Source organism: Schistocerca americana, chromosome 1 (assembly GCF_021461395.2).
Source record: "Schistocerca americana isolate TAMUIC-IGC-003095 chromosome 1, iqSchAmer2.1, whole genome shotgun sequence".
Classification (NCBI taxonomy): Eukaryota; Metazoa; Arthropoda; class Insecta; order Orthoptera; family Acrididae; genus Schistocerca; species Schistocerca americana.
Genome location: NC_060119.1, coordinates 509,270,683 through 509,297,000, shown reverse-complemented (window position 1 = coordinate 509,297,000; position 26,318 = coordinate 509,270,683). Strand labels below are relative to the sequence as shown.

The 26,318-nt window shown below is 40.6% G+C and overlaps 1 protein-coding gene across 3 annotated transcripts in view; it reads left to right on the top strand.

Annotated features, from left to right (window-relative positions):
• Window positions 1-26,318, top strand: part of LOC124604846 (intraflagellar transport protein 122 homolog) — a 239,008-nt gene that overhangs the window by 14,068 nt on the left and 198,622 nt on the right. For all 3 annotated transcript variants that reach the window (XR_006978594.1, XM_047136514.1, XM_047136515.1), the window contains exons 2-5: window positions 2,571-2,680; window positions 5,783-5,903; window positions 7,214-7,424; window positions 10,948-11,027. Coding sequence is in view for 2 of the 3 variants with exons in the window: in XM_047136514.1 (XP_046992470.1) it covers window positions 2,571-2,680; window positions 5,783-5,903; window positions 7,214-7,424; window positions 10,948-11,027 (522 nt within the window). In the remaining variant the exon portion in view is untranslated. The remainder of the gene's footprint in view (window positions 1-2,570; window positions 2,681-5,782; window positions 5,904-7,213; window positions 7,425-10,947; window positions 11,028-26,318) is intronic.

Below are 26,318 nucleotides of genomic sequence, written 5' to 3'. Positions count from 1 at the left end.
TGAGGCCGTGAAGTTCACCAGCCCAAGCGCGATAGGATTGATTCGGTTGTTTTTGACAATGATAAAAGGCAACATGAGAGGCTACCACATGTGTTTGCTTTTGAAAATAGACGGACAGCAGTGAGCACATTTCAGCAAAGGACAAAGACGCAGGATCTTTCAAAGGAGCCAATTGCGACAACAACTGATACATTTGAGGTGAAATCCATGAAAGGAACAGAGACTTACATGTTTGTTCGTCCACGACGTGAAATGGCAAGAAGTGCTGTCGAAGACGTTTTTCGTAATCAGACCAGTCTTCCGCTGTCTCGTCGTAAGGAGGAAAAGTAGGTAGAGACAACGATGAGAGACGCCCCGCATTTGGTGCCACGGCGAAATCACGAATTGAATTTGAGAGAAGCGTTTGCTGTTCTATGAGACCTTGCAATAGTTGCTCTAAAGTAGCCATGGAAACATGTGGGTCAATGATGGAAAAGAAAAATCACTACCTCGTCGCCAATTGTTATAACTTCAAGTTGGACAGATATCTTTCAAGGAAGACGCAATACATGAAAGTGATAGATCAAGTAAACAGAGTAAGACGTGTGTACACTTTAACAGTCAAATCATAACTGAGTTCAAGTCTAGCGGCCGCTGGCTGGCTGGCCGCTTAGGTGGCGCTGCTGCTGCATGGCTGGCAGACAGCGCCGCATGTGGAGGACACGCGTAACTGCGCAGCGGCGCTTTGAAAGATCGGCGAGTCACAACACAACCAACATTTAAAAACAAATTAAAAGAATTTCTGAATGACAGCTCCTTCTACTCAGTAGATAAATTTAAGATAGAAAGTAGTAAGTATAAAATTAATTAATCCATTAATTAAAAAATTAATTATAGTGTGTAAAGAAAACTTATGTTAAAATGAAATGCTCCATATCATTACAAAATGTCATATTCATGACCTATGGAACAAATGTTAATGTAATGTAACTGGAGGTACAGCATTCATGTACTATCAACTTATATGACCTGTAAGAGCTGGAGCTTTAATATCAGTGAAAAGCCGTGGAGAGATGACATCTAAATTTTAAATGTAATAATGCTGAAAGTATAGCAATTCCTTTTTCATGTGGGAATTGAAGAATGTTCTATCAGAGTTCAATAATACATCAACAGCGTGGGGCAGTGTGTAGTATCGTTTGTTGCAAAATTTAAGTACAGCAGGGGAGAAAACCATCTTCGTACTTTTCAGTAAATTTTAATGATATGGAATGTACTCACACTTTTAATGGGAGGCCATTGTAATGTTCATATTAAAGGCTAACAGAGACCTTACTTCTTAAATGGTAAGGAGTCCACAAGTCACATCTTGACTAAATGGCAGTGCCACTGTGGACTCTTGAACTCAGAAAGCTCATCAGTTGCTTCCAGTGTGGTTTCAAGAGGAATCAGTATACGGAGATCAACAGCTGCTTCCAGTGTGGATTCAAGAGTTATCATGACAAGTATGTACTTAGAAACCGGATCATACTGGGGAGGTCTTATATAATAGCCTTCCCTAAGCAAGCATTCCTTGATTGGAGTTTTCTTTAATCCAGGAAAAGCTGAGAACAGAACTTGAAGGCACAACAATCTATATCCGTTGCAGGACTGGAAATTACATGAAGACCTGTGCCCCTCTTAGAACAGTCCTTCTTGACTCCACACTACTTTTGGTAGCGAGTAGGTGTAATGTCTTCGGAATGGTTTGCTTTGTAGAAGAATATTACTCAAGACAGTATTTTAGGTGTAACTTTATTTATCACATGAATCAATAGTATGTCTTCCCTGGTAAAAAATCAGATCTAAAATCTTAAAACAAAAACAAGTAAGAAGATTGAGAACTGAGGCTGGCTTTCCACAGATTATATAGTTACCCAGTGACAGTGCTTGGTCTATTTAAGGCAAGCAGTTGTTGATCATTAGACAACGAATGTATGAGAAATGAAAAATTATTTACTGCACAAAGTACTGATAGTAGCCCACTCATTTTATACGTTTCATCATTTTATATTTACATGTGTGTTCTCACCTTTGTGTACACTGTACCATATTATTATTGTTATCTTTCCTTTCTCAGGCGTTATGTCTGGTTAAAAATGGAAAGTGACGCCGACCTTGATCAAGCGTGACTTCCTTTTAACTGTGCAGTATATGTTACATTGCATTTAAGAACTTTCGTGTAATTGAACATGCATCAATAATTAAAGATTTCTGTAGTTGTATATATATGTTTGGATGTAGCTGTATTGCGTTGATGTACTGGTGGATATTGTGTGGTATGACTCCTGTAGTTGATAGTAGAATTGGTACAATGTCAACTTTATCCTGATGCCACATGTCCTTGACTTCCTCAGCCAATTGGATGTATTTTTCAATTTTTTCTCCTGTTTTCTTCTGTATATTTGTTGTATTGGGTATGGATATTTCGATTAGCTGTGTTTATTATTATTATTATTATTATTATTATTATTATTACTGTTGTTGTTTCTGCAAATTCTGTTTGTTTAATTTTGCTGATACTTGTTATTTTTTTTTCTTTTTGTCTGTAGTATATATGACCTCTGCTTCAACCCAGATGGATCACAATTGGTTGTTGCTGCTGGCCAGAGAGTTCTTGTGTATGATACTAGTGATGGTTCTCTGATACAGCCTCTGAAAGGTATTTTCTGTATAATTGTATATTATGGACACACACACACACACACACACACACACACACACACACACACACATGCAAAGTAGTAGTTGATTATCTCTATCCAGTCAGTGATGTAATGATATATTAATCTTTTTATAAAATATATTTAACTAATGTGCTGAATCGAACCTTGTTACCCAAATTTTGTGAGAGGACAATGCTCTCATTACCATAAGTGGTTGCACAGATTAGATACATGACAATATACAAATTATTAGGATTTCAGGACTGTGCATGATTTCTAACTTTGAGAATTTAGTATAGTGTGAGGCCCTCATGTGCTTCAATCTGAGGCTCTAAGCATTGTGATGTGTAATGAAAGACAACTTAGATCCATCCTGGAGATTTTTCCTTTACACAGTTTGTATGGTAGACCACAAAGCATCAGTGGTTGCCAGAGGGAGTACCATGACAAACAAGTTCTTAACTGATCAACTTTTTGTGGCTGTGGTCCACAGTCATGTGATATTTTTTAAAAGACTTCACAGTCACTTTTGACTTTAAAATCTATTTATTCATGAAATGCACTACTACAGCTTTGACCATGTGGCCAGTATTTTCATTTATTTTATTTATTTACTGTTCCGTGGGACCAAATTAAGGAGAAGTCTCCATGGTCATGGAACGAGTCAATACATGAAATTATAACATGACAGTAGAAACAGATAAAATGAAATATAAGAAACATATTCAGGCAACAAGTCGTAAGTTTAAATAAAGAAAATCAACAATGTAACACTGGAATTTGCTTAATTTTTCAGCTCTTCCAGGAGCTCCTCGACAGAACAGAAGGAGTGAGCCATGAGGAAACTCTTCAATTTCAACTTAAAAGTGTTTGGGCTACTGCTAAGATTTTTGAGTTCTTGCGGTAGCTTATTGAAAATGGATGCAGCAGAATACTGCACTCCTTTCTACACAAGAGTCAAGGAAGTGCATTCCACATGCAGATTTGATTTCTGCCTAGTATTAACTGAGTGAAAGCTGCTAACTCTTGGGAATAAGCTAATATTGATAACAACAAATGAGATTAAAGAAAATATATACTGTGAGGGCAATGTCAGAATTCCCAGACTATTGAATAGGGTTATTATCATCTTTTGCATAAATAATATTAAACCACCACACATGTTAAGCTGTGTTAATGGAGACTCAAGTGTCCACAGTGTACTTCCATGAATATGTAGAAATAAGGGCGACAACTGATCACTGAGAATGCTGAAATAAACATCATGGTAAACGTTCATAGTATTCTGTATTCTGAATAAATTGATCCCATTCGTAGTATAAGAACACCTCCAAAAATCACAGAAATGGATTCAACCTGAAAGTCACTGTCCTCGGCTCCAGTCAGCTACATCCATTTCCTGTGTTTTTTACTCCATTGAAGATGTGCAGCTTTATTTACCACTGTGAGCATTGGTCTTTTGTGAGGTAGCCAACTTCAAATGCTCATTGCACGATGTTACCTTTGCCATGTTCACTTGGAAACTGCTTGAGATGGGTCTGCACTCACTAATAGCAGCAAATTCATGTCGAGTTTGAAACTGATTGTCACTGACCGTTGTCTCTGATCCCTGTTTAGGACTTTTTGTGACAGTTGCCTTTGTAATAATGTTGGACAGTCTGCGTTGATACACCAACTAATCAGGTAACTTCATTCATGGTGTGGTCATGAGCACGACACACATTATATCTTCTGTGTGCCATTCTGTCACGTCTCCAGGTAAACCCACGTTACTGCCCTGGTTCCAACCATATGACTTGCACATACACACTACTTTCTTCTTGTTACTTGTGACAACAATGGATGGTCACATGACCACCTGGTACCAGATGTATGTGATCTATAGAACACCGAAATGACTAATGTGCTCTCTTTTAAGGGAGTGACTAATAGTTTGCCCATCAAGCTTACATGCGTATCTTTGTGCAGAACCATCTTGTATCCACTGGTTCCATCTTGTATCTTTACAGTGTGCCTAACACAGACCATAATGCTTCACTATGCAAACCTGTTCCCTGGAGAATGCCCAATTTAAACTTACTGTACATGGTGATAATGCACCTTTTGATGTCGATGAGTCATACTGGCCTTTGTTTGCTCTTTTCCAGTTTATTTGTTAGTATTCATTGAGTGAACTTGGTGTAATGATGTCCTTTCAACAGTCTCTTTCCAGTTGTAATCACTTGTTGCTTGTCCACTGCTCTAATTGTGTTTGTCCCATAGGTATAGCCATTTAGAGGTCAGTACTGTCAGAAAACACATGCCTTTCTAGTACAGGCCAAAACATAAGAGAAGGGTCTTTCTAAACTGTTTACATCTTCTGCTGCCACAGGTACATTCTTGTATACAGTGAAAGGTGACCTATGCTCAAGTGATCAATTTGTGTCCTCATTTCATCTACTAGATGAAGACAAGACCTTTGTAGTATACATGACTTGTACAGCACAGGTGGCGCAGTGGATAGCATATGGATCGCATTCGGAAGGACAATGGTTCAAACCTGCATCTGGCCATCCTAATTTAGATTGTCCGTGATTTCCCTAAGTTCCTTCAGGCAAATTCCAGGGTGGTTCCTTTGAAAGAGCACAGCTGATTTTCTTCCTCATTCTTCCGTAATCTGGGCTGCACTCCACCTGTAACAACCTCGTTGTCGACAGGATGTTAAACACTAATCTCTCCTCCTCCTCCTCCCCCTCCCCCTTCCCCCCTCCTTCTCCTCCTCTCCTCCTCTCCTCCTCTCCTCCTCCTCGGATGCTGCCAGGTTTATGGTGACAGTGTTTACATAGAATATTGATTAATTACATGGCCAGTAGGCAATGAAAATGGAAATTACCCAGTGAATGTTAACAATAATACTACCTGAAGCTAGAACCCAGCATCTCACAATAAAAATAAATATGTAATTTCTACAAGGCCCATCTGAAGATGAGACTGAAAATGGTGAAATCTAGTTTAGAAAAATAAACATGTATTTCATAAGTAACTGGTTGCAGTCATCTGTATTTATATTTTATTTAATATCATTTTGGATAGTGGTAATTTATCGTTGCTTTTTTCAGGTCACAAAGAAAATGTTTACTGTGTTTGCTATGCTAAAGATGGGAAACGTTTTGCATCAGGGAGTGCTGATAAAACTGTTATAATCTGGACATCAAAACTTGAAGGGGTATTGAAATATACGTAAGTTACCTGCTAGTTCTTGTACAATATTAGCAGCCTTAATTAATATCATACTGATTAATTCTTTAATTTTGTTTTGATTAATATTGTCATAAATTTAGTGTCATATATTTCTTTACTTTTATTTATTTTTGTGGTAGACATTTCTGAATCTATGTTTACTGAATAATCACATAGCAAATGCTCATAGAACAAATCAGTGCATGATATTGCAATGAGTATGTTATATTCACATAACAACAGTATTATAAGTGAGTATATGGCTTTTAGCTTTGCTGCTCTATTAGACTGTGTATGTCTTAACAACATTTGCCTGAGACATATGCTTGCTTAAACACAGACATTACAGAAACACAGCAAGGACTGTCTTCTTCTGGAAAGATTGCATAAACTGTGGATTGTCATCTTGAAGACTGTTCTCCTTTGCCAGATAACGGCAGCTGCTGGCATGAAGATTGAGGGGGGGGGGGGGGGGGGTCTTCAAGCATCAGTTCGGTTAGCAGCAGTTTGTCGAATTTTTCTGTCTTCAGCCATCCTCTTGAGAGCAGTGTAGTTTGTGCAGCTGGTATCCTCCATGACCTTGTTGGTGTATTCCAGTATCAGTCTTCCTCTTGTGTTCTTCCCCTTGACTCTACCTTCAGTGATAATTTTAATGAACCATCATGTCTCAGCAGATGGCTGGTCCATGTGTCCGTTCTGTGTTGGATAAGCTTGCAAAGACTTGACTTCTCTTCCTCCACTCTGTGGAGTACCTCTTCGTTTGACACCTTGTCTACTCAGGAAATCTTTGGCATTCTGTGGTAGCGCCACTTCTCCAAGGCTATTATTTTGTGTTTTCTTGCATCTCAAAGCGTCCATGTTTCATTTTCGAACAGCAGCACATTCCAAATAAACTTATTAATGAGGACTATCCTGAGATGTTTGTATGTGCAGCTAAATGTGAAGAGGTTTCTTCTGTTAGTACAAGCAGCCTTTGTGTTGTTGATTCAGTTTGCAATATTCTTCTTTGAACTTCCATCCAATGTAATTTTACTCCCTAGTAGGCAATGGATTCGACAGTTTCTACTCACTCATTGTTAAGTGAATATTAAGCAGAATTTTATTATCTACTCATAACTACAATTTTTGTTTTAGCTTTATTAATTTTCATGTTATAGTAACAGCTAGGGGTGATTCACTCTGGTAATCTCTACGGCAAGATAAAAAAATTAAATGGCAGCAAAACAGTAGTAACAATAACAAAAGGAATACAATTTAAGTTTGATTTTGAGACTTATTACACAATGTGAATTTCTGGTATTTGGTTTCAGTCATAATGATGCTATTCAGTGCCTAGCATACAATCCAGTCTCTCATCATCTTGCAAGCTGTGCCGTAAGTGACTTTGCATTTTGGTCAGCAGAACAAAAAGCAGTACAGAAGTATAAATCAGGCTACCGCATAAATGCTTGTGGCTGGACTAATGATGGACAGTACCTCGCACTTGGTCTTAATAATGGTTGTGTTTCAATTCGAAATAAGGTGAGCTACAGCTGTGAATTTTGTATTTGTTCTCCCATTCCCTAACTCACCCTGGCCCTTCTTCACACTCCCCTTCCTCCTCCTTCACATTTTCTAAACGTTTTATGCACTCCACCCGATTTCCCCCCCCCCTCCCCCCCCCTTCCGTGCCCTCATTTCTTCTCTCCCTGGTGTCTTTCTTATTCATTCTTCCTCTCTTGTCATTTCCCTGCCATACCTCTTCCTTTAGTCTTCCTCTCCATCCTGTATCATTGTCTTAGTCTCATTGCTTTGTGCTCTCTAAAATACCTTTTTTTGTTGAGAGCTGACTGATATGTATGTTGTGCAAGTAAATTATACAGAGTTGACTAAAATTCTTCAAAAACTAAGAAAAATGTTTCATAGCTTTTGTTTTTGGAATAATATGCACACTAAATATGGATTCTTGTATTCTGAAAATACAAGAAATATAAACTGTTTCATTCATATTGTGATATGTTAAAAATAGTATATTGACCATGACTTAAATATGGACAGCCTTCTGCAAGAATTGCTCTTCCAAGTAGCACCTTCGTAGGCTTCATGGGCAACTCAAAGCCTTATCTACTCACTGGCTTCTCTGGTTGCCTTCCACACTCTAATGAGGCTCTCCCACAGTACTGTGGAACTGGCAAACTCAGGAGAATAGATGCAGCAGAGAGTCTGGCTACCTCACAGCATCAGGTTGAGGGTGAAATTCTTTTGCTGTTGTCAGAATAGACAAAAAGTAAATGTATGTTGCAATTTTGAGTCTGACAGTGAGAAGGATTCAAGCGGCTCAAACAGGGAATCACTACCTGTGAAATGCATGTGTTCATGTTTGAGTTCCTTTATTTGGCACACAGTTTTAACTTGGTGCAAGTGAATAATAGTTTCATAGACACCTAAAATAAACTTACAAAGACAATAGTGAAAAAAAGAAAAAATTCAATTCAGTAAGTCGTTGAATTTCCAAAGAGACAACAAGATCGGCCAGTGACTTTTAAGAAACACGACTCCCTCTATTTTTGATAGAAATATTTATAAATAAATAATATCAGTTGGCAAAACAAAGAATAATATTTTCAAACAATGAGAAAGGTTGTCAGCTGAAGAAGGAGATCATCACTGAAGAAAAAGGTCATCATACAAATAAAGAGGGAAAAAATCCAGTCAAGGGAAAAAATATTGCCAGACAAGACAAAATGGTCACCAAACAAGAAAAAGATATTTTTAATACAGGAAGAAAGATATTGGTATAAATTATCAGAAGAGCGTTAGGCAACAGTCAATGGAAACTCATAAAAAGGAAGAGGTTACTGAACAAAGAAAAACAACCCATAAACAGACAAATAATGGTAGAGGGAAGAGACACTGCTCACTAAACAGAGTTATGGTGTGGAAGTGAAAACACTTGAATTGGAATAGGTTACAGGGGTGAATAACACTTACCACATATGAACAAAAGAAGAATTCAGTTCAGAAAATTGCTGAATCATAGAGAGGCAGAAGGACTTACATTCTGGAAACACAACTGCCAGAACTGCCAATAGAAATTCTCAGAATTACATCAAAACTATCCTAACTTTTGACATATCACATCAAAACCACATCAACTCCAAATCCGAATACAGGGTTGTCAATGCAGTGCAACGCTAAGCACTGAAAGCACATTTATTATGACACCGACATGTAGCCAGAACAGAACTGAACTCCTGTATGGACAGTGCTGCTATTTATACAAATATCGAGTATTCTAGAATATACAGTGCAAATATATGAGAACGTTTCAGAAATTACAAATAATTGTCAGTGACTGGGTCTGAACTGGCGACTCACAGCATGCCAGCAGTGAAGCTTGTTGTCATGTCACACTGTATGCAGCATAGCTCACAGCAGTACGGTTCTTCTTGGCAGAGAGGGAGGGGGAAGTCACTGAAATCCTTGTCTAAAATGGCCCCAGTTCTGAGAAACAAAGAGTACTGTGTTCTGTTTTTGTGTTACTGTTGGCAGTGTAGGCAGTTGTACTACCTGAAGGCAAGTACAAACTTTTTCTGTCTTCTGTTTCCCTTCCCTGTTCCATGCTAACCATTGGGTTAAAGACATTTGTAAGAATTAAGGCTGAATACCATAAACAGAGGAAAGAGCAAGTTAGAGAAATTCCTTATCTTTCATACAATCTTTACGTCTTAAATGTGTACCAACAGAAGTAATCTTGCTAGAAGTAATCTAGCTTTGTGTAAAAACTTTCACTTTAAATCAGCTATTTATCTGCTAGTATGTCTGAACATAACATAGTTGATTTCAATGGCTGTTCTCTACCTGAGCCATCTGGATCCTCCCCTCCATCAACAGCTTTTCTGAACAATGCAGATGGGTGTTATCCTTACAACACATTCTCCGCTTTCGTAAGTATCCCAGCCTCAACCTACGGTAACATAATGTCCCCAACAGTTCCCACCCCCTCTGTCCTATCGCCTCCTTCCCATTCTTGCCACCCTCTGTCAACGCACTTACCCACCTGTCTCTGCTCCTCTCGTTTTTTGCTGTGTTTTCCCCACCTTCCTGTCCCACAACCTCCTGAACTGCACCTTTTGGCATTCTAGTCCTGCACTCTCTACCAGACAGCACTTCTTTCTTTCCCCACCAATACATTGCTATCCTTTGACCTTCCTCTTTCTCGCTCCCTCCAGATTGCTACTTCCAACTCAGGTGTTAGTTGCATTCAGGCCTGAGCTGCCAGAGTTGGCAGTCATGTGTGCAAGACGTGTGCTTGCTTGTGTGAACGAATGGTGTGTGTTCTTATTTTCCAACGAGGCCAAAAGCTTATTTGTAAGTGCCTTTTTATTGTGCCTGTCTGCAACATAGCATGTTATTTTTACGGTCAGTAAACAGTTTGTCTTTTCCTACACTGTTGGTATTCCTACCTGGAGTTTCCATTGTTTGAAAAATATGAAACAGATGCTTAGGGAAGTTAAATGGGAGTCTCTGGAAGAAAGGCAACATTGTTCTCATGAAACCCTACTGTAAGAACTTAGTAGACTGACTTAGGATTATAATCCTCAACTTTGTAGAAAATTGTGCCTCTTAAGTGGCAGTATAATGTATGTTTTATGCCTTAATTGCATTGGCTGTAATACCCTGCAGCATATATTGAGACTATCTAGACGTTGCAAAGAAAACTTGTGTAATCCCGTTCATTGTGTGATGCTGTAACTGGATCAGTTTTATACGAGATGAAGAATTCTCATATCAGACTCAAGGTTGAAGCAAAACAGGTCATGTTCACAACATACTGTGTAAAAAGTTTGGTGAAAGTCCCTGAATCATAGGATCTACTCCACAGAAACCTGTGAGTGACACAGAGTAGATCTCAGTTGATGTCCAGCAAGTGAGACCATTAGTAATCATCACATCTAATTTCATAATACTCTTTCATCTGTTTTTCTGAAATTTAATTGATCTTTTTGTCTTTGATACTTGTTTGTGAATAAAGAACATTGCTGACAACTGTTAACATTTTCAGAATGGCGAAGAGAAAGGGAGGATTGAAAGGCCAGGAGGTGCACAAACTCCAATCTGGGCTCTTGCATGGAATCCAGCAAAGTAAGTTACAGTACTTTTTTGAGTTTTGTCAGCACTGTATAAACAAAGTAATATGTTTCTGGAATATTCTGTCAGTTCTTGAAGGAACATAAACATATTAAAAACATGAACACACACTATTAATTTTCCATAATAATATTTATATCCTTATTAATTTATGTAAATAGTACTAAGTTTGCTGACAAAGGCCTGAAAAGCTGAAAACTGGTTCATGACAAACTATTAAAGAAACATTATTGTGGTATATTAATACAGTGTATTCAAGTTTCCAATAAAGTAATATGTCATTCAGCTGATATGTGCATCAGGAAACTTGAGCTATACGAGGCTCTTGTGTCGTAATTGCAGCATTTTTTCATATACTACATGCAACAAAATTTATGAGGAAAGGTTCTCAGAAAAAAAATTTACTCTGTTTTGTGAGCAATGTGTAATGTGGAAAGTATTGGGACAGAACTCATAAAATAGTGATGAATATCTGTCTTCTTATGAGGTTAAAATGTACACTTTTTTTTTTTTTTTGATTTGCTGCTTCTGTCATGTCACATTTAAGCCTGCTCCTGTTTGAATTGCACATTAAGTCAGAAAATTGCCTCCATCTTCAGACGATCCTTGGCAGTACATACTATATTAGAAACCTGGAGGATGCCATTATTCTCCTGATTTTTTACTCTTTTGGCCAGTTTGTGTCCAATTTGTCATCTAATTTATTGCAATTAGGCTGGAGACCTTCCCAAAGACTGGGCAAACAGCAGAAGGCTGCTTACTAGTTGTCAGGAAATTCCATACATAATTCTTCATAAACCCAACTCTATTTGTAATTATTTCTTCTCTGTTCCTTTGAAACTGCACAGAGATTGTCCTGTGGGGCTGCCTAGTGAGTGCTCTTGGCAAAAGTGACTTAGTGGAGTGTTTGACTTTGACTCAAGATTCTAACTGAAAATTGATTGATGGAGTACACGGTGTGTTGAATATGAAAGAAATTGACAGGAGTTGTGCATCAATATGCTAAGAGTACTTTGCTTGAATCAATTGGAAGAGCACTGTGTGTGATTTATTTGGCTTTCATTCCTGGTCTGGCATATAGTTTTAAGTTGGCACAAATTGTTAAAAAAGTGTGTACTTAGCCAAGAGTAAAACAGTTTCATTCTTAACTTGTAGCTTGTGTGAATACAAATCATTTACAGAGAAACTAAAAGTTAAGTGGGGAGTACAAGGTTTGGAATACATTTTTGCCCAGAAGAACAGGGGTGTCTGTCCTACATAAAACTGGTAATCACATACCAGTTAATCATCTCAAGTCAAATGGCTTGTGAAGTCCTAACACTGTCTCAAAAGTTGGCTACCCTGAATTTTATCAAAAACTATGTGCTTGTGCATCATTTGTTGTGAGAAGCTTGTATTGTTGAACTGTTACAGAAATGGGACAGTTTGCATTAAAACAGCGGAGTGATGTTGTGGAGTGTTGCATAATGACAGGCTCCATCAAAGAATGTAAAGAAATGTTTCAAGTGTAATATCCTGGTAGGAAACTCCCCACAACCAGCACTATTCAGTGTCTGTACAAGAAATGGAGGGCTGTAGGATCTGTTTAGAATGTGCAGAGGTAAAGGCGAACAACAGTGAAGACCCGTGAAATGATAGACAGAATTTGCATGGACATTACAAGAAGTCCCCGTAAGTTGGTAAGGAGGTTGTTGCAGCTGGTTGGTGATATGTTGTACATCGTGTCATCATTTGCTAAAAGATATAAAATTAAAAGCATATCATGTGAGAGTGGTGCAAGAGTTGAAATTTGAGGACCAGGAAAAAAGAGTTTAGTATTGATCTGGCTATTAACATCAGTTAATGATTACTTGGACCCTGTGCTTTACTTTGTATCAGATGAGACCTGGTTTCATTTGCAAGGTTTTGTTAACTCTTAGAATTACAGACATTGGTCACAGGACAACCAATATAAAATTCTGCGTAGAGTACCTCTCCGCTCAAAGAAGACGGGTGTTTGGTGTGCATTGTCTGGCTTGCGCATCGTTGTCCCCATATTTTTCAGTTAAACCTTAAACAGTGCCTGATATCTAGAGATCTTTGTCTCTTTCTAATCACGGTTGAAAGATGCAGAGAAGCTGTATGCAGAACACCAATAAGATGGAGGAGCCACTCACGTATCCAACCAAAGTACGGCCCACATCACCAACATGCTCCTTGAGGACAGAAGTGTCAGTAGTGGGCTCTGGCCCCCAAGGTTGTTGGACTTAACATTGTGTGATTTTATTTATGGGACACACTAAAAAGCAAAGTGTATGTTGACAATCCTCTCACAATAAACCATCTTAAACAGAACATTACTAGAGAAATTAATGAACTCTTGCAGAATTACAGTGTGCTGCTGGTAACATCAGCACACGAAGTCGGCGATGCCTGAGTGCCTATGGTCATCACTTCCAGTGTCTCTTATAAACAGATAACTACATGTTTCTTTTTAATGTTACTAATACATGTTCTATTTCAGTTAGTTCATTTTATTGGTTTTATGTGGAATACCAAGTACATAGGGGTGAGAATAAACTTCGTACCAGCACACAAGATATGTGTAAATACCAAGAAAGACTTTATGTAGGATGTTTACTCTGAAATATCCTATTTTCAATTTGCTTCCAACACAAAATTAAATGAAATACATTTATTTCCTCTCAAAATAAGATGTGTGTCAAGTTAAGTTTTCAGAATAAATTATGTCAAAGCAAAACACTTCCACTTGAACCCTTGTGGAGCAATGAATATTCAGTTTCCATCCAAGTCTACTGCAATATCTATGCAAGTATAGAACCAATGACTTCCACAATCTGTGTTTAGAGATCTTGAAGGTCCCACAGTGCAGTGGCGAACACCCTGTCCTTCAAGTAGCCCCAGAAAGACAAATCTAATGGTGTGATATCAGTCGAATGTGGAAGCCAATTTGTGGGTCCACCACATCCAATCCAACTTCCTGGAAGTGTTCAATTCAGAATTTTCCAAAGATCGAACAACCACTGAGGTGGAGCACCACCTTGTTGAAGCCAAAGGTTCGGGGAAAAGTAATCACCTTCATCATGTGTAGGAACATCATTCCTGTGATAGTGTCCTCAACAAAGAAGAACAGTCCAATTATCTTGTTGCACCTGAAGCCACATGAGATGTTCATTTGCACATTTTCTGTAATACTGTTTGGGTTCTATAACCCCCAGATGTGAACGCTATGCTTATTCACAGACCCAGAGACATGGAATGTGGCCTCATTGAAAAACACTACACTTGACAAGAAAGCACCTTTCTAGTTGATTTGGTTAAGCATTTCACTTACAAATCCGTATCACCATTGCTTGTCATCGGGCTTCATTGTCTGCAGAATCTGCACCCTGTTTGAATACAGATGCAACCACTTTTTGAGGACTGTAAGGATAGTTGGATGAGGCATCTGAAATTCCTGTGAAGCCTGACAACTTGATTTTCATGAACTTTATTGGAATGCTGGTGTCTGATCATACTTTCTTGTGAACACAGCAAAACATCTGTGCACTGTAACAATGGATTTATGCTCTGCATACCAATGTAAAGTTTCCCCCTTTTTCTGAATTGGCACCATTTTCACTTTGATTGACAACAATAAAACAATGAAAATGTGCCAAACAGTGACAAAAATCAGGCAGCAACTTCAAGACCCTCTGCATTCAGCAAACAAGTCAGATCTGAAACAAAGAAAGATTTACTATTTTTAAACTGCCTCAAAAATAGTGCATTTTGGTGCAGACATCCTGTATGTCACAAGCTGACCTTTGATCATCATCCTCAGCTTTACTCAACTGTTGAATATGGTAGTATTTTTTTTTCGATTGACCATGATCTTTCACGTAAAGTTGTTTTGGTTAATCTTGAGGTTAGTCTGTAAAACCAAAATAACCTTTCTTGCATCAAGTTTGCAGTTTGTTCTGTTCCCTCTGCAGTTTGTTGTTTGTTCTCAGTTTTTGTTCTTCATTAAAATACTTTAACTCCACCTCCTTTTGTGTTTTCCTCTTCTTTTTATTTGATAATCTTCCCATTCGTATTTCCATCAATATAGAAAGGGTAGATTGCCACTCACATCATAGAGGTGACATTGAGTCATAGACAGGCACACACACACACACACACACACACACACACACACACACACACACACACACACACACACACACACACACACAAATAAAAAAAATAAAAAAAAAATGCTAGAAGTATTTCAGCTTTCAAATTCTAACAGCCATCAGCAACATGTCACCAAAATAACAGGAAGATAACAACTAGAGGAAGGACAACAGAGATGGCATGTATAACAAGTCCAACAAGGAAAGCGAGAGCCAAAAACTTAAGATGCTGTGAATCCAGAAACCGAAATAATGATGTGTAGTGAGATCAATACAAGAGCACAGTGAAATCATGACTGAGGAGAGAATTGCTGTGCTGCTAGCTTTAAAAGGCAGCTGCAAGCACTGATAGGCTTGCCAGAGGGGCATGCCTTCACAGCCAGCTCTCCATTGGTGAGGTCAGTGCTTGTAGATGTAGTGCGGCCATGTAATAGCCTTTATCATTTTCCAGGCCCTCCGGTGGGCCTCCAAAATTGCCAGGTCAGGATATCAGAAGGTGAGCTACAGGAATGAAGTATATATTGTAAGGAGGGTTCACACCAGCTCATTTAAGGAAAGCCAGTGTTGATGAGAAAAATCCAGATGGCAAACACTGGCTGTGAAGCAATCAGCAAGAATATAGTGTTTTGGGGGGGGGGGGGGAGGGGGGGGTAGGTATCAGAATAGCACTGTGGGAGGGTCTGGGGAGTATAATGGGGGGCAGATAATTCTTATTTCAGGGCATGAGGAGAGGTGGTTGATACCCTGGTGGAGAATGTGATTCAGTTGCCCCAGTCCTGGATAGTTCTGAGTCACTAGTTCCCATTCTCCAACTGACTATTCCCTTCACTGCTTCAACCCACTGGACAGTGGTTATTTTGGGGATGGTAGATGACTGGGGACACGAGACACAGGAGATCTGTTCCTGGACAAGGTTGAGAGGATAAGTACGGTCTGCGAAGGCCTCAGTGAGACCCTTGACCAATTTGGAGAAGGACTGCATATCCCTACAGATGTGGTGAGTGTTTGTGGCTAGGCTGTATGGAAGTGACTTCTGGATGCAGAACGGGTTATTGCTGTCAAAGTGGAGGTATTGTTGATGGTTGGTAGGTTTGATGTGGTTGAGGTAATGGCGTAGCCTCCTTAAGGTGGAGGTAATCATGCATGTCTGCACCTCAGTGGCTCCTGTATGTAGTGAGTAGCAATCTGTCCTTTCCCTATTGCTATTATTCCACTCTGGACTTTCCATTACTTGATTTTGCTTGCCATTCTCCAGTTGTTCTAGTATCCCAGTCGTTCTAGTATCCCTTAGCTCAATAAGTCTGACAGTTCACCAGTATCCATCTGTTCGAGCTTGACCATCCTGTAGTAATATCTGAATTTTATTTTTAGACTTAATAACATTTGGTTATGCATAATATTTATTAAATACAGTGAAACCCCACTTTTACACTTTTCAAGGGACTTTAGAAAAATGGTGTAAAATACAGGAAAATGTAAAATGTGGGAAATAATGTTTTAAATTTTGGCCCCTGATACGCCTTCTGACCACAAAAAACGGATCACTGAATGTTCTTCCTCTTTGGTGCAAATAGACATCGGAGCTGCCGTGATTAACAGCTTGGCAGCGATAATGAAACTAACCTAGCAGCTTGAAAATTGCAATGATATAACAACAAATAAACAAAGCATGCATCATCAACGTAAAAATGGCAGTACTACCAAAATAAACAAAAATGTAACTAAATCGAAGATAATAATTGACTTACCCTTGTATTACTCACAGCTGCACTCATATATCAGTTTTGTTATGATGAGTGATGGTGAGTAAGTAAGCTATTGTACAAACAATAATTTCAGCTACCCTCAAGTGTATGACTGTTCAAGTAACCTTTGCTAAGCCCCCTCCCCCCCTCCCCAAATCTATCCCCAATGCATGATGACGGAGCACACGTAGGAGCGTGCATCTACACATCATGTGATTGAAGTAGCTATATGTATACAACGTTACATTATGCAACAAATTTAATAATTTTTTTAACATGGTTTATGTTCACTGATGTAAAAAAAGAAAGTTCTTCCATTCCCTACTTCACCCTCGTAGGGGCCAAGTCTCTTTCCTTTGTTTTTTTGTTTTTTTACTTTCTAAAGTATCTGATGCTCTTTCTCAGGGTTCAAGCTAGCTCCATATTAGATTTCATCAAAATGGATTCAGCAGTTTACTTGTGAAAACATACCAGACACAGTTATTTTCACATTTTATGATATTGGTAGCAACACATAGATATAACATGTCGGTGATTGTCTAAGCATTGTGTTCATTGCATTAAATCTATTGCATAGAACATACCAATCAATAAAAGTCAAAGAGTAAATAGCTTTTTAAAAAACTAAATGTTTTTCCCTAATTCACATGACACTCTTAATATCAGTATATATCTAGTTCTATGCACTTTCTTAAGTAACCTAAGTACATCCTCAGGGTTCAAGCTGTCTGCATACCAAATTTCATCGAAATCAGTTCAGCGACTAAGTTGTGAAAACATAACACACATAGTTACTTTGGCATTTAGAATATTAGAATGGATTACATATTGCTAACAAAAGTCCATTTTTACTGCAAATATAAATCATTAATTATCGATTTTTTATAAAGATCAATTAAATTTTAAAAAATTGCAAATTACTGTTTTTCAAACAATTAAAAATCCAGGATGGAATGTAACAGTTGTGAGTCTTTTTGTTGTGCCTATCTGACTCAGCATCTCCGCTATATGGTAAATTATTATTTTTTTCATTTTTATGTGTTTTACTTTGCACGGAAATACTCATTTGTAGGAGTGCCTTTGTTTAAAATATTCGCCACTGCAGGAATCAAACTCAAGCTGCCCACTTTAGTATCCCCACCAGTGGACATCGATATGAATGCAGCTGATAGGGCGTGGGTCTTGCTGCAGAGTAGTGCAGCAAGTTCTCACAGACAGCATGTACAAAGTGTTGCATGAACAGAACCGCTGACCCAAGTGTTTACTTGCCAGCAACGATAGGCCAGACCCGTTTTTGACCAGCTTGGATCAGGTCTTCATAACACATCATGACATGGATCTGCGTGTTAGTGGTTCAGTGATTCGTGCTGGTCGCATTTGATGCTTCCCTCCATGCCTGACTCTGTGTGGTGTTCAAGAGTCTCTGCTCCCCTACAGACAGACTCACATGTCAAGTCTATTTTCCTCTTCCGGGGTCCATTTCCCTGGCTTCTGTAGTTGAGCCACCGCCAATTAGAACAGTTACATTTGTGCCAACAGGAAGATTTCATGGCATTGACATGTGGAGCAGATAACAGATAAGTATTTAATGATGTTTTAGGATGTTAACTATTCATTTTTTAATCAAGTTGTCCAGTAAAGCTCTTCTTGCGTCAGTTAATTTCAGTATCTCTTCATTATTTATTTGATCAACCCATCTAATTTTTAGCATTCCTCTGTAGCAGTACGTTTCAAAATCTCTTATTCTGTCCTTGTCCCTGCTGTTTATTGTTCATATTTCACTTCCATATAGGGCTACACTCCACACAAATACTTTCAGAAAGACTTCCTAACACTTAAATATATGTTAGGTGTTGACATACTTCTTTTTTTCAAAAAAGCTTTTCTTATCAATCCCAGTCTTCATTTTATATCATATTTACTTCTGCCTTCATTGATTATTTTGCTAACCAAATAACAAAACTCTTCTGCTGCTTTTGGTATATCATTTCCTAAAACAATTATCTCATAATAATCTGTTGAATTTGACTGCATTCCATTGCTCTGTTTACATTTTTGTTAACGTTCATCATACAACATTTTTCCAAGATGCTATCCATAAAGTTCAATTGATTTTTCAAGCCTTTTACTGACATAATTACTGTGTCATTGGCAAATCTTAAAGTTTTTATTTCCTCCCCTTGAACTGCAGTTGTTTTATAAATTTTTCTTTAGTTTTCTTTACTGTTTCTTCTATGCATTGATTGAATAGCACCTAGGATAGACTACAAACCTGTCTTGTATATGTTGTGACTCACCGATCTTCCAAAGTGCCGCCGCGCAGTTGTGCGCGTCCTTTACATGCGGCGCTGTCTGCCAGCCATGCAGCAGCAGCGCCACCTAAGCGGCTAGCCAGCCAGCAGCCGCTAGACTTGGACTCAGTTATGATTTGACTGTTAAAGTGTACGCTCATCTTACTCTGTTTACTTGATCTGTGACTTTCATGTATTGCGTTTTCCTTGAAATATATTTGTTCAACTTGAAGTTATAGCAATTGGCGACGAGGTAGTGATTTTTCTTTTCCATAGTTGACCCACATGTTTCCATGGCTACTTTAGAGCAACTATTGCAAGGTCTCATAGAACAGCAAACACTTCCCACAAATGCAATTCGTGATTTCGTCGTGGCATCAAATGCAGGGCGTCTCTCGTCGTTGTCTCTACCTCCTTTTCCTCCTTACGACGAGACGGCGGAAGACTGGTCTGATTACGAAAAACGTCTTCGACAGCACATCTTGCCATTTCATGTCGCGGATGAACAAACATGTAAGTCTCTGTTCCTTTCATGGATTTCACCTCAAATGTATCGGTTGTTGTCGCAGTTGGCTCCTTTGACAGATCCTGCGTCTTTGTCCTTTGCTGAAATGTACTCCCTTCTGTATGTCTATTTTCAAAAGCAAACGCATGTGGTAACCTCTCGTGTTGCCTTTTATCGTTGTCAAAAACAACCGAATCAATCCTATCGCGCTTGGGCTGCTGAACCTCACGGCTTCGGTAGAAAGTGTCAATTTGTTACTGAAGTTAACAAAGAATCCTACGCCAATTCCATGGTACGGGATGCTCTTATCCGATTGGCGCCCGACTAAGAAGTTAGGCAACGTGCCCTTCAGTTGGCAAATCCGAGTCTAGATGAAGTCCTATACATCGCACAGTCTTTTGAAATTTCTCGAGCCGCTGGAGAGCAAATAAAGGCATGGGGCGATGTCGGGGAAATATAACCTCAGTGTGATGGTGACGAAGTGTGTGGCGTGTCCCCGCCGGCCAACGTGGCTGTAGTACGCTCCCAAGCGCAGCCTCGGCCTAACCGTAAACAAACCTCTAAGAAACTGCAGCAAAACACACGGCAACTTCCTTCATGCCCACGGTGTTTTTAGAAGCATTCACCGAAGATTGTCCACAACGTTGGGCTGTGTGTCACAAATGCAAAAAAAAGGGTCATGTGTCATCTGTTTGCAAATCCGACCGCATACATGATGTTCATGAACATGATGCTGATTCTGATTCTGTGTTGTCTGTCAATTGCACTTCTTCCCTTTCAGGGAAGTAATTCCTCACTGTCCAAATACTTGGTCGAGATGTTCGCATGCAAGTGGATACTGGTTCTGCTGCCTCTATCATCAATTCTCAGACATATCTTCTGTTGGGTTCTCCAATCCTGTCACCTGTCACTAGGCAATCTAGGCAATTACGGACTTACAGTAAACAGAAGATTTCTCTGTTGGGACAATTTGATGCTGAGGTATCTTACAAATCTGTCGTTCGCACTGTTCCCATTTTTGTGGTCGACCATAGTAACGCGGAGAATCTTTTTGGTTTCGATGCCTTTCCCGTTTTTGGGTTCTCCATAGATGACTCTGTCAATATTGTCTCTGATGCTATTCCTTATGCTTAATTGGATTCCTCGTCGATGACATTTTCGTCCCTTTTTTCTCCTGGGATAGGCCATGCAAACGACTTTGAAGCTCATATCACGCTCAGACCTACTGCTCGGCCAAAGTTTTTTCGGGCTCGGCCCATTCCTTTGGCCCTTCGTGATCAGGTCAAACGGGAGCTGGATCGTCTAACTGCTTCAGGGGTCTTGCTTCCTGTCACTTCCAGTGAGTGGTCCTCTCCTGTTGTTGTCGTTGCTAAGCCAAATGGTGATATTCGTCTCTGTGGCAATTTCATAGCCACTGTAAATGCTCAATGCCTTATCGACACTTACCCTATGCCTCGACCTGAAGAATTGTTTACTAAACTTGCTGGAGGCCAGTATTTTTCTAAACTTGACCTGTCAGAAGCTTATCATCAACTTCCTCTCGACGCTGCTTCCCGCAGTTTCTGGCCCTTAACACGCCTTTCGGCCTCTATCAATACCAACGATTGCCATTCGGGGTTGCCAGCACCCCTGCTCTCTTTCAGCTATTCCTGGAACAATTATTGCTCACTGCCCCTTGGTGTATAAATTACCAGGACGACATTGTTGTCACTGGCTCCACCACTGACGAACATATTCAAAATCTCTGCACACTTTTTCATGTCTTACAGACTGCCGGTCTTAAGTGTAATCTTCAGAAATCAAAATTTTTTCAGGCATCTATCTCGTACTTGGGGTTTCAACTCTTTCAGGATGGTATTCATCCGCTTCAGCAAACTGTCGCTGTGATCAATGCCCTTCCTCGCCCTACATCTGTTAAGGAACTGCAGGCCTTCTTGGGGAAAATAGCATACTATCACAAGTTTTTACCGTCTGCTGCTTCGGTGGCTCAGCCTTTGCATTGCCTGTTGTATAAAAACATGCCTTTTCACTGGTCTGCATCATGCAATGCGGCTTTCCAGAAATTGAAGACTATGCTGTAACAGGCCCCGTGCCTGGCTACTTATCGACCTGGCCAACATCTTGTTCTTGCCACGGACGCCTCTCAATATGGGGTCGGTGCAGTCCTTGTGCACCCTTTTTCTGACGGTTCTGAACAACCCATTGCTTAAGCCTCCAAAACGCTTACGGATGACCAGCAAAAGTATTCTCAAATTGAAAAAGAAGCTTTGGCCATTATTTATGCTCTTCATAGGTTTGGTGTTTTTCTCTATGGATCCAAATTTCATCTTGTTACGGATCACAAACCACTTGTTTCCTTGTTTCATCCATCGATGTCACTTTCCGACAAGGCTGCACACCGCCTCCAGTGTTGGGCTCTTTACTTGTCTCGTTTCAATTATGAGATTCATTTCTGGCCGACGGCTCAACATGCGAACGCTGATACACTGTCTTGCCTTCCCATGGGTCCTGATCTGGCATTCGATAGGGACGAACTTTTGTGTTTCCACCTGGATGTTGCCGAGCAGCGGGTTGTGGACAGGTTCCCCATCACCAGGGACTGGCTGGCGTCTGCTTCGGGTTCTGACCCTACCCTCTCCCAGGTTTTACGCTGTATTTAGAAGGGTTGGCCAGATCTTCCATCCGCTAAGACTTCTGATCCGTTGTGGAACTACTACGCTTTGCGTTACCGCCTCACGGATAGGGATGGTGTTATCCTCCTTTCCACTGAAACTGCTTCGCTGCGTGTTGTGGTACCTGCGTCTTTGCATGCTTCAGTCTTGCGCCTCCTTCACCATGGGCACTGGGGTGTCTCTCGCACAAAATTTCTGGCACGCCGTCATGTGTACTGGCCTGGCATCGACTCTGAAATCGCACACATGGTCGCTGCCTGGGGCCCTTGTGCGTCACAGGTCGCCGCACCGAAGTCATCTTTGTCACCGTGGCCTTTGCCTGAGAAGCCCTGGGAGCGTATTCATGCTGACTTCACGGGACCTTTTTTAGGTACTTATTGGCTTCTCGTTATTGACGCCTACTCTAACTTTCCTTTCATTGTCCGTTGCACGTCGCCTACCACCGCGGCAACCACCAATGCTCTAGCTCGCATTATCTTTTTGGAAGGCCTTCCCTCTACTCTTGTCACTGACAATGGTCCGCAATTGCCTCTTCCAATTTTGCGGATTTTTGTGCCCATCACAGTGTCATGCATGTCACGGTCCCTCTGTTCCATCCACAGTCAAACGGTGAGGCTGAACGACTGGTCCTCACATTTAAGGCTCAGATGAGGAAACTCCTGACTTCTTCTGCTGATGATGTGCTTCTCCAATTTCTGGATTCTTACCGTTTCACCCCCATGGGCGTCCACAGCCCGACTGAGCTCTTACATGGCCGACAACCCCGCACGCTACTTCATCTTCTGCGGCCTTCCACCGCACGGCCGCGGGTGCCTTCGCTTGGCCGGTTCACCGCCGACGACATTGTATGGGTACGGGGATGTGGCAGGCAGCCAAAATGGAGTCCTGGCCGCATCTTACGACACGGTGGCCAACGCCTGTATGAAATCCAGACAGACACGGGTGTTGCAGTGCGTCATTCTTACCAGCTTCGGCCTCATGTGCTGGCAACGCCTGTTCCGGATGCTGCTACACCACCTTCGGCCCTACCTGACGCTCGGGACACTGGAATCTCTTAATTACTCACAACGTAGTCCTCTCACCATCATATCGGTGCCAGCACAAGGACAGACGCCACCAGGAGACGTGCCCATGCAGGAAGCAGATCACCATCATCTGTCGGAGCAACTCTACTCGCCTCCTTCACCTACGGATGCGGACACATCGCACATGTCTCCTGTTATAACAACCGGACTTGCCGCAACAGGCAGATTGGTGCACGGGGCCCCAGCAGATTCGACCCCCACGTCTCCTATCATCTCGACCCGTTATCATCGGGGACACTTCCGTCCGTACAGGAAGCCTCCTCCTTGAGACTTTATGGCCAGTCAAACAACACGTATGGACATTAGCAACTACAGGACACCTCCATCAAGACCTGTGCAAAAAATTCAAAGGGGGGGAAAAGTGTTGTGACTCGCCGATCTTTCATAGTGCCGCCGCACAGTTACGCGCGTCCTCTACATGCGGCACTGTCTACCAGCCATGCAGCAGCAGCGCCAGCTAAGCGGTCAGCCAGCCAGCTGCCGCTAGACTTGGACTCAGTTATGATTTGACTGTTAAAGTGTACACTCGTCTTACTCTGTTTACTTGATCTGTGACTTTCATGTATTGCGTCTTCCTTGAAATATATTTGTTCAACTTGAAGTTATAACAGTATATATTCTAGGATTGTCAGAAATCAGGTGGAAAGGTAGAGGAAGTAGAAAACTGAAGAGTGAATGTATGCTGCACTGTAGTGGGAATGGTGAAATGAAGGGAACATGTGATTGGTTGATGAAGGTCAGAGTGAAAGTAAAAAGGAATGTTATGGAAGTTCTACAAATATATGCCCCGCAAGCTGGATATTGTGCTAAAGAGGATGAGGACTGTGAAGAGGAAATAGAGAGACCATTAATTGTATAGGTCATAACAGTGGGAGATCTAATTGCTCACACAAGCACGGAAAGAGAGAGATGTATTGAAGTATTGGGGGTGGAGGGGTGGGGAAGGAAGATAAGCCAATGCAAATGTGAAATGCTGGAACATTAATAAGGGGTGTACCCTCCATAATGTTGAATGCAAGCATGCAAACATTCATGCATTGTGTTGTACAGGTGCGAGATGTTAGTTTGTGAGATGGAGTTCTATGCCTGTTGCACATAGTTCATCAATACACCTACAGGTAATGCTGTTTGTTGATGACACTGGTGTTGTCATCCGATGATGTTCCAAGTGTGTTTGATTGGATACTGATCTGGTGATTGAGTGAGGCCAAGGCAATATTGGATTAAAACAGCAGTATGTGAATGAGTATTATCCTGTTGGAAAACACTTCCTGGAATGCTGTTCATGAATGGCAGCACAACAAATCAAATCAACAGATTGACATACAAATTTGTAGTCATAATGACAAGAATGTGCCTGCTGTCATACATATCGGACCCCAACCATAACTCCAGGTGTAGATCCAATGTGTCTAGCACACAGACAGTTGGGTTGCTGTCCCTCAACTTGCCTCCTCATAACCATACGTGGGCCATCAGTAATCCTGAGGTAGAACCCCAGCGTTCATCAGAAGCCACAACAAACCTTCACCCTGCCCTCCAATGAGCTCTCACTTGACACCACTGAAGTCGCAAATGGTGGTGGTTTGGGGTCAGTGGAATGGATGCTACAGGACGTCTGGCTTGGAACTGCCCTTGTAGTACTGATTTGTGACAGTTTGTTACATCACTGTGGTGCCAACTGCTGTTCATATTGCTGCTCCAGATGCAGTACAATGTACCAGAGCCATACACTGAACAAAACAGTTTTCCCTCTCGGTAGCGCCACATGGACGCCCTGAGCCTGATCTTCGTGGAACTGTACATTCCTACGACCAATGGTACCAGTAATCATGTACAGTGACTGCATTCTTGCCAAGTCTTTCTGCAATAATGCAGAAAGAACATCCAGTTTCTCGTAGTCCTATTACATGACCTTATTCAAACTCAGTGAGGTGTTGATACTGGCATCTTTATCACCTTAAAGGCATTCTTGACTAACATCAACTAACCACGTCCACTCTCAAAGTTAACTAACACTCAGGACCGTTACAATGTTTATTTAAAGCAAAACTAATTTGCATCCTCATAGTGGCACTACTGGTACCACTCGTGTGGGACATGCAAATTGTGAAAGGACATCAGCTTTCTGGTGTAGGACTACACCTACAAGCCTTCTTTTGTCACACAACTCCTTGTTGGTGTTGCAGTTTTGTATTCTGTCAGTGTGTAATGAGACTTAACTGTTATCTGAAGATGACTAATGAGCAGAACATATTTTATGTGTATTAGGAGGGAAGACCCCAACTTATCTCTTTTGCTGGCATGTTCTTAGTACAGTAATTTTTTCCACAGTGCTGTATCTGAGTGGTGCAATAAAGGCATAGCTGAAAGAACAGATATTGTTGATGATCCACAGCTCCATGAAGTACTTCAAAATTAATTTTCTGTCTGTGAATTTCTTGATATCAGCTGTGTTAGGCATAGCTCTACTACTACGGATGTTGAGGAATTAATAGTCAGTGATTTAATTTCTAAGTATAAATGCTTTTGTTTGTCATTGGTTGTTAGCCCCATGTGCTTTATGATTTGCTAATGGGTTTCTGAAGCATTAATGCTTGTTGGGAAATTTACATCATTTTCTGCAAATGCCCATTTATTCCTCGTGCTCATGAAACATATTGAAACAAAAAGTAACACGAAGTCTAACATTGAAGTCCTAGCACACACAATTTATTTCTTAGTGTACCTCTACTCCTCTCCCCCCCCCCCCCCCCCCCTTCCCCCTCCACCGCCTGATGCTGCTGTAATGATAGTTGAGCACTAGTCTTATATTCTAGGCCAAACACTGAAT